General features: G+C 39.3%; 1 protein-coding gene across 1 annotated transcript in view; it reads right to left on the reverse strand.

Moving 5' to 3' along the window:
- Positions 1 to 1053, reverse strand: part of DNAJC12 (DnaJ heat shock protein family (Hsp40) member C12) — a 35252-nt gene extending 34199 nt beyond the window's left edge. Inside the window, exon 1 of the mRNA NM_174096.2 lies at positions 828 to 1053. Coding sequence (NP_776521.1) covers positions 828 to 905 — 78 coding nt within the window. The 5' untranslated portion in view covers positions 906 to 1053. The remainder of the gene's footprint in view (positions 1 to 827) is intronic.
- Positions 1054 to 9815: the final 8762 nt, after the last annotated feature.

Below are 9815 nucleotides of genomic sequence, written 5' to 3' on the forward strand. Positions count from 1 at the left end.
GTACAATAGTAAAATAAAATATTATGCAATCATTAACCCACGTATGAAGAACCTTTAGTAGCATGGAGAAATCCTTATTATAATATTAATTGGTAAAAAGTAAACATGTTCTTCAAAAATACATACATAGGAAAGAGTCTGGAGACTAATTTACCAAACATTAAGAATGTTACCTTTGGGAGGTAAAATTATAAATGAACTTTTCATAATGTGAAAAATTTTTATGACCTTATAATTATCCATAGGGACCTTTAAAACATTGTTCCATTGTAGATCAAATGAACAATTACAGAGTTGTCACATATTTTGTTCCAGAAGCCACAGTTTAAAGAAGTAATTCCTGTTACACAATTTGAATTATTAACCCAAAAGGATGTTTCTTGGTTTAAATAATTTAAGTGTTCATGTAAGACTACATATTTTCATGAAACATTTTTAAATCATTACTAGAAAATTAAATTTCATCTCAATTACAGTGTACATTACCATAATAAAGATATAGCTTATGTATATACTATGAAACACTGCCAATAGCAATTACAATAAAATTTCAAATATACATTTTTAGTATATTTGAAAAACAGTCTATGACCATGTGTCAGAATACACATATTCAATCAGAAGTGTCCAGAAAATTGAAAGAGGACACTATTCAAGTAAAGACCCAACACTCTATTTTAAGTCCTTAACTTTCTCTGAGCCAAAAGAGCTTTAAAATAATACATGATTAGGTTTTTAGGCAATGTGACTTAAAGTTCAAAATTTTAAAACCTTAAATAAAACTTGAAATACTGTTGTGAAAAAGAACAGCACTATTCATTGCTTACCGAAGACAGTTCATCACATCCCAGTAATGTGTAGTAATCTTCAGTATCTTCCGACTTGTAATTCAGTATCGCATCCATTGAGATGACTAAACCAGTTTTTCTTCCCTTTGAAACAAGAGGCACAATGAACTGAGAATTAACAGGAAACGCCTTTTGAGATCTGGTTTACAGCAGCGCGTTCCAAACGGCAGTTAACTAGATTTAAGGCTGGCCACAGTCAACACACCAGCTGTCATCCTAGACCTTTGTAAACTCTAGTTTTCATTGGCTGTTTATACAAGAGAAAAGAATAGCCCACATGCGGAACTGTTGCAGTGCTGGCTGGGATCTGTAGTTTGAGTTTATGTAAGTGATGTAAATGAACCATTCCTTTTAGAAGTTGATAAACAATATCCATTTTTACATACTCCTCAAATTGGCCATTTTTTCACCTCTGATATATTTTTACCTCTTTTTTTTTTTTAAGGAATAGAAAAAAATTTGAAGCATTATGGTAAAATCTTAGCATTTGTTAAATATGAGTAGTGAGCACTTTCCTGAGTGTTAAGAATATTTCATAATTTTTAAAACAGCTTAAGAGTAGACAGACTTCCATGATGGCTCAGACAGTAAAGAATCTGCCTGCAATGCAGGAGATGGGGTTCAATCCTTGAGTCGGGAAGATCCCCTGGAGAAGGAAATAGCAATCCATTCCAGTATTCTTGCCTGGAAAATCCCATGGACAGAGGAGCCTAGAGAGCTACAGTCCATGGAGTCACAAAGAATCAGACACGATTAAGCAATTAACACACACGAGAGTAGAAAGAAATAGACTAAGAGATCATTTGATAATTCATTTGATAATCTAGTCATTCAACAAATATTTATTGAGGACCTATTTTGTGCTCAGCATGATTGTAGAAAAAGATGTGGTAAACAGTTCTTAGGGAGCTTACAGTGCAACGGAGAGAGGCAGACAAGACACAAACAGGATTATTTAAAACAGTGACTTGTGGGACTTCCCTGGCAGTCCAGTGGTTAAGACTGCACTTCCAATGCAGGAGAAGAGAGTTTGATCCCTGCTCCAGAAACTAAGATCCCACATACTGCATGGTGGAGCCAAAAAAAAGAATGTGTATAAAGATACAGCAATAATGATAGTTATCATTACCAATTAACAATAATGAAAGTTTTGTAGAAAAATTAACTGTCCAACAATCATTTAAATAATGATCCACATACAGTAGTATATCATGTAGTCATTTTAAAAGATGTAGTTCAGTTGAGTTCAGTTGCACAGTCGTGTCCGACTCTTTGCAACCCGATCAACCGCAGCACACCAGGCCTCCCTGTCCATCACCAACTCTCGGAGTCCACCCAAACCCGTGTCCGTTGAGTTGGTGATGCCATCCAAACATCTCATCCTCTGTCGTCCCCTTCTCCTGCCTTCAATCTTTCCCAGCATCAGGGTCTTTTCAAATGTAGAAACATATTTAATACCTGGGAAATGTTCACACATTGTTAGGTGAAAAAAAGGTAACAAGCAATTATGTAAACATTCACTGAGCATTGAGATTTATGCAAATTACTGGGCATAAGTTATATCTCAATTTAAAAAGGAAAAAATACAAATTTTAAGTTTTAGAAGTATGGTATGATTCCTGTTTTATAAATATACAGCTCTTCCTCAATTTAGCATGGGGTTTTGACACCATAAACTAATCCTAAATCAAAAATGCATTTAACCTAACTATCCTACTGAATATCATAATTTAGCCTAGCCTACCTTAAATGTGCTCAAAACACTTACATTAGCCTACAAGCGGGAAACAGCATCTAACACAAGCCTACTTAATAATGAAGTGTTGAATATTTCATATAACTTATTAAATACCTGAATATCATACCACATGTCCCTGGCCCAGGAAAAGATCCAAATTGAGAATTCAGAGTACCATTTTTATTGTACTATATTTCTTTTGCACTATCATAAAATTGAAAAATCCTAAATTGAACTATTGTATATTAGGGACCATCTGTATATGGTATGTATATTTATGAAACATGCAAAACCATATACACCAGGTTTTGGAGTCACAGGTGATTTTTTATTCTTTTTCCTCATCTACAGTTTCTAAGATAAACATATATTATTCTAGTAATAAGAAGAAAGCAACAAAAAACAAGTCAGTAAAAACTGCAAAATGCCAAGTATCACATAGCTATTATTTACTGATTTAGAAGGGGTGACAATTCAGAGGGCCCTATTCAAGAATTTGTTTTTCAGTTGGTTCGGTTTGTTGCATGCTCTACTGCATGTTGTAAGCCAATTTATTCACTCTTCAAGAGGGCTTCCCTGGTGGCTCAATGGTAATGAATCTACCTGCCAATGCAGGAGACCCAGGTTTGATCCCTGGATCGGGAAGTTTCCCTGGAGAAAGAAATGGCAACTCACTCTAGTATTCTTGTCTGGAAACCCCATGGACAGAGGAGCCTGGTGGGCTACAGTCCATGGGGTCGCAAAAGAGTCAGACATAACCAGAAACTAAAACAACAAGAACAATTCACCCTTGAAGCACCCTACACGGTGCTGCAGTTGGACAAAGAAGGAAATTAATCCAGCCATCAGAGAACTCCCCCCTCATGTGTGTCTTGCTCACTGTAGGTCAACTGTTGTCTTGAGTGATCCTTTCCTATGATCTTGTAGGAGTCACAGGGCAATGAAGACATTGCTGAACCCTGCTCCTTACTCCTTGAATAGAACTATGCTCTAATTACACCTGACATATCAGAAAATTAATTTAGCTGAGAATGCAAGATTAACTCAAACTAAGCTTTAGCATGTTACCTGTGAGGTAAAAGTCACTCAGTCGTGTCCGACTCTTTGCGACCCCATGGACTATACAGCCCATGGAATTCTCCAGACCAGAATACTGGAGTGGGTAGCCTTTCCCTTCTCCAGGGGATCTTCCCAACCCACGGATCGAACCCCGGTCTCCCACATTGCAGGCGGATTCTTTATCAGTTGAGCCACAAGGAAGCCCAGCATATTACCTAATCAAATGTTAAACTGTACGGTTTAGAGGGAAAACTTAAAAGAAATCCACAGAAGCATTTCCAGAATAAATGGAGAGAAGGAGGAAGGAACAAAATGCATAAGCTGTTGTAGGAAAAATATTCAGGGAAAAGTGAAGAAAACAACTTTACAGCAGAGTGTGTTGAAGAAAATAACATTTGAGACCAGTACTGAAGATGAGGGCCAGAACATGGAGAGCCTTGAGGATCAGGCAGAGGACACTGAACAAGTGTGGAGGCAACAGGGAACTGCTGTAGCTTCTTAAGCATGTGACATGTTAAAAGTGAAGGTTTAAGATTAATCTGGTGGCTGTGTGCATTTGGAGGAAGGAAAACCGGAAAACATTGACAAATATGACTTAACCATCACTTTGAATTTAAATTTAATTTTAATTGAATTATATATTTTTAATGGGCACTGCTGTTTGATATTTAGTCTCTAAACTGTGTCCAGCTCTTTTGAGACCCTATGGACTGTAGCCCACCAGGCTCCTCTGTCCATGGGACCTCCCAGGCAAGAATACTGGAGCAGGTTGCTATTTCCTTTCTCCAGGGGATCTTTTTGACCCAGGGATTGAACCCACGTCTTTTGCTTGGCAGGCAGATTCTTTACCACTGAGGCACTTGGGAAGATCTTAATGGGCACTACATGCACATACAACAAAGTTTTAAAGTTATAAAAGGGGGTACTCTTTCTACCCCCTTCTGATGCCTATGTCAGAAGCTTTCTCTATCTCCTTTGTACTTGAATAAAACTTTATTACACAAAAGCTCTGAGCGATCAAGCCTCGTCTCTGGCCCCGGATTGAATTCTTCTCCTCCGGGGGCCAAGAATCCCGGTGTATTCGCGTGATTCAACAACAACCTTTCACTTTCATATCTCTCCTTGTTATTCTTTGGAACTCTGCATTCAGATAGATTTATTTTTCCTTTCTTCTTTGCTTTTCATTTCCCTTCTTTTCTCGGCTATTTGAGAGGCCTTGTCAGACAACCATTTAGCATTTTTTCATTTCTTTTTCTTGGGGATGGTCTTGATCACTGCCTCCTGTACAATGTCACACACCTCCATCCATAGTTCTTCAGGAATTCTATCAAATTGAATCCCTTGAATCTACTTATCACTTCCAGTATACAACTGTGAGGGATTTGATTTAGGTCATACCTGAAAAGTCTATTGGTTTTCCCTATTTTCTTCAATTTAAGTCTGGATTTTGCAATAAGGAGGTCATATTCTGAGCCCCAGTCAGCTCCTGGTCTTGTTTTTGGTGACACTATAGAGCTTCCCCACTTTGGCTGCAAAGAATATAATCAATCCAATTTCAGTATTGATCATCTGATCATTTCCATGTATAGAGTTGTGTCTGGTGCTGTTAGAAGAGGGCGTTTTCCACAATCTGCGTTCTCTTGGCAAAATTCTGTTAGCCTTTGCCCTGCTTCATTTTGTACTCCAAGGCCATACTTACCTGTTAATCTAGGTGTCTCTTGACTTCCTACTTTTGCATTTCAGCCCCCCATGATGAAAAGGACAGTTTTTTTTTTTTTTTTGGTGTTAATTCTAGAAGGTCTTGTAGGTCTTCATAAAACCATTCAGCATCAGCTTATTCAGCATTAGTAGTTGGGGCATAGACTTGGATTACTCTGATACTGAATGATTTGTCTTCAAAACGAACTGAGTTCATTCTGTCATTTTTCAGATTGCACCCACACCCAAGTACTGCGTTTCAGAGTCTTTTGTTGACTATGAGGACTACTCCATTTCTTCTAAGAGATTCTTGCTCACAGTAGTACATATATTGGTCATTTGAATTAAATTTGCCTATTGCAGTCCATTCTAGTTCACTGATTCCTGTAATGTCGATGTTCACTTGCCATCTCCTGTTTGACCACTTTCAATTTACCTTGATTCAGGGAGATAACATTCCAGGTTCCCATGCAATATTGCTCTTACAGCATGGGACTTTACTTCCATCACCATTCACATTCACAACTGGGCATTGTTTTTTGCTTTGGCTCCATCTCTTCATTCTTTCTGGAGTTATTTCTCCATTCTCCTTGAATAGCATATTGGTCACCTACCAATCTGGAGAGTTCATCTTTCAGTGTCCTCTCTTTATGCCTTTTCATACTGTTCATGGGGTTCTCAAGGCAAGAATACTGAATTGGTTTGCCATTCCATTCTACAATGGACCACGTTTTGTCAGAACACTCCATTGTGACCTGTCCATCTTGTGTGGCCCTACAGGGCATGGCTCATAATTTCATTGGGTTAGACAAGGCTGTGATCCATGTGATCAGTTTGGTTAGGTTTCTGTGACTGTGGTTTTCATTCTGACCCCCTTTGATGGACAAGGGTAACAGGCTTATGAAATCTTTCTGATGGGAGAGATTGGATATAACTGGGTCTTGTTCTGATGTGTGAGGCCATGCTCAGTTCAGTCAGTTAAGTCACTCAGTTGTGTCCGACTCTTTGAAACCCCATGGACTGCAGCATGCCAGGCTTCCCTGTCCATCACCAACTCCCAGAGCTTTCTCAAACTCATGTCCATTGAGTTGGTGATGCCATCCAATCATCTCATCCTCTGTCATCCCCTTCTCCTCCTGCCTTCAGTCTTTCTCAGCATCAGGATCTTTTCCATTGAGTCAATTCTTCACCTTAGGTGGCCAAAGTATTGTAGGTTCAGCTTCAGCATCAGTCCTTCCAATGAATATTCAGGACTGATTTCCTTTAGGATTGGCTGGTTTGATCTCCTTGCAGTCCAAGGGACTCTCAAGAGTCTTCCCTAACACCACAGTTCAAAAACATCAACTCTTGAGCACTCAGGTTTCTTTATAGTTCAACTCTCACATCCATACATGAAAAACCATAACTTTGACTAGATAGACCTTTGTTGGCAAAGTTATGTCTCTGCTTTTTAATATGCTGTCTAGGTTGGTCATAGCTTTTCTTTCAAGGAGCAAGTGTCTTTTAATTTCATGGCTGTACTCACTATCTGCAGTGATTTTGGAGCCCTCCAAAATAAAGTCTGTCACTGTTTCCATTGTTTTCCCATCTATTTTCCATGAAGTGATTGAACCAGATGCCATGGTCTTAGTTTTTTGAATGTTGAGTTTTAAGCCAGCTTTTTAACTCTCCTCTTTGACTTTCATCAAGAGGCTCTTTAGTTCTTCACTTTCTTCCATATGAGTGGTGTCATCTGCATATCTGAGGTTATTGATATTTCTCCCAGCAATCTTGATTCCAGCTCGTGCTTCATCCTTCCCGGCATTTTGCATGATGTACTCTCCATATAAGTTATATAAATAAAGAGGGTGACAATATACAGCTTTGTCATACTTCTTGACTTGATCAGTAAATCTTTAATTCAATTTTCTATTGATGAGTGGAGCTGTATTCCCTCCCTGTAAAAAAAAAAAAAAAAAAAAAAAAAAAAAAATAAAGTTATAAAAGGGTAGACATGAAAGGTAAGTGTCCCTCCCTCCTTGGGTCTTCCAGCCACCAGTTTTATTCCCTGGAGGTAACCAAGATAACCACTGCCAACAATGTCTCGTTTTTGCATTCATTATATGCATTTTGGTAAATATATGTGTGTGTGTGTGTGTGTGTATGTATATATGTATTTTTTTAATCTCAATTCCTTAGTGTCAGACACTTCAAATCTTCAGCTCTAATAAAAAATACTGCACTGAATACTCTTGTTCTTAGATTCTTTCACTCTTGTTTGCACATCTTTTAGAAAAGAAAGCTGACATATATGTAAGTCAGTAGGGATTTACTGAGAGCCTATTGTCTATACACTTATACAGTACCTGTAGTTTTGCGCTTTTTTTTTTTCCAAAGAACTCTGATAATTTCTTTTATTCTCCCTACATCCTATAGCTGAGTTTTATCAATATTTTTATTTCATGTAAGCATAATGTATGTGGCAGAATAAAATCAACTAAAGGTTTTCATTCCTTTCTTTAATCACCTAAAATTAAGCAGTTCTACAAATAGAACACCGGAGAAGGCAATGGCACCCCACTCCAGTACTCTTGCCTGGAAAATCCCATGGATGGAGGAGCCTGGTAGGCTGCAGTCCCATGGGGTCACGAAGAGTCGGACACGACTGAGCGACTTCACTTTCATTTTTCACCTTCATGCATTGGAGAAGGAAATGGCAACCCACTCCAGTGTTCTTGCCTGGAGAATCCCAGGAATGGGGGAGCCTGGTGGGCTGCCATCTATGGGGTCTCACAGAGACGGACACGACTGAAGCGACTTAGCAGTAGCAGCAGCACAAATAGAATACATCTGCATCATATTGTGTTATTTATCATATTATTTACTAAACTGTGGCCTACATGTTTGCCACCTTGGCTCTGAATGGTTCCCTCCTTAGTGCCCTCAACTCACAGCACCCCTTAGGATAAAGGTAAGGATTAAAAAGAGCTCATAATTCAATAAGTACCCAGCTGAAGGTGTCCTTTATGTTGTGAGGTTACAGTTTTACATGGCTGTACTGGTTATTTTCCTCATTTTTATATTTCCACATTTATTTTCACTGTCAGAATTCAGTGAAAAGCTCCTTCCCATCTTGTCTTAAGCCTCTGAGGTTTTGTTATTTTTATTAATAATAGTACTGAATGACTTGGTTACAAGATCATATCCCAAAAATAAAAATATTGATTGTAACAACTTTGCATGGCAATAGATGGTAACTAGACTTACTGTGGAGAAGGAAATGGCAACCCACTCCAGTGTTCTTGCCTGGAGAATCCCAGGGACGGCAGAGCCTGGTGGGCTGCCGTCTCTGGGGTCGCACAGAGTCGGACACGACTGAAACGACTTAGCAGCAGCAGCAGCAGCAGACTTACTGTGGTGATTATATAAAAATATTAAATCATGGGAGTTCCCGGGTGGTCTAGCAGTTAGAATTCGGTGCTTTCCCTGCCTTGGCCCAGGTTCAGTCCTGATTGGGGAACTGAGATGCCACAAACCACACAGTATGGTAAAAAAAAAAAAAGTCAAATCACTATGTTGTACACTTGAAACTAAATATCACTGCATGTCACAAATAATTTACTGTATATTTAAATATATATTAGTAAAATAACTTAGTTGTATATATTTAAATATATATTAGTATATTTATATGTGTTCTTAGTTGCTTCAGTCGTGTCCAACTGTTGGTGACCCGTGGACTGTAGCCCACCAGGCTCCTTTGTCCATGGAATTCCGCAGGCAAGAATATTGGAGTGGGTTGCCATACACTCCTCCAGGGAATCTTCCTGACCCAGGGATCAAACCCTGGTCTCTTATGTCTCCTGCATTGGCAGAGAGTTTCTTTACCACTAGCACCACCTATATTCAGTTCAGTTCAGTCCCTCAGTCGTGTCCGACTCTTTGCGACCCCATGAGTCGCAGCACGCCAGGCCTCCCTGTCCATCACCATCTCCCGGAGTTCACCCAGCTCACGTCCATCGAGTCAGTGATGCCATCCAGCCATCTTATCCTCTGGCGTCCCCTTCTCCTCCTGCCCCCAATCCCTCCCAGCATCAGAGTCTTTTCCAATGAGTCAACTCTTCGCATAAGGTGGCCAAAGTACTGGAGTTTCAGCTTTAGCATCATTCCTTCCAAAGAAATCCCAGGGCTGATCTCCTTCAGAATGGACTGGTTGGATCTCCTTGCAGTCCAAGGGACTCTCAAGAGTCTTCTTCAACATCACAGTTCAAAATCATCAATTCTCCGGCGCTCAGCTTTCTTCACAGTCCAACTCTCACATCCATACACGACCACTGGAAAAACCATAGCCTTGACTAGACGGACCTTTGTTGGTAAAGTAATGTCTTTGCTTTTCAGTATGCTATCTAGGTTGGTCATAACTTTTCTTCCAAGGAGTAGGCATCTTTTAATTTCATGGCTGCAATCACCATCTGCAGTGATTTTGGAGCCCC

The sequence above is a fragment of the Bos taurus genome, chromosome 28, assembly GCF_002263795.3.
Source record: "Bos taurus isolate L1 Dominette 01449 registration number 42190680 breed Hereford chromosome 28, ARS-UCD2.0, whole genome shotgun sequence".
NCBI lineage: Eukaryota > Metazoa > Chordata > Mammalia > Artiodactyla > Bovidae > Bos > Bos taurus.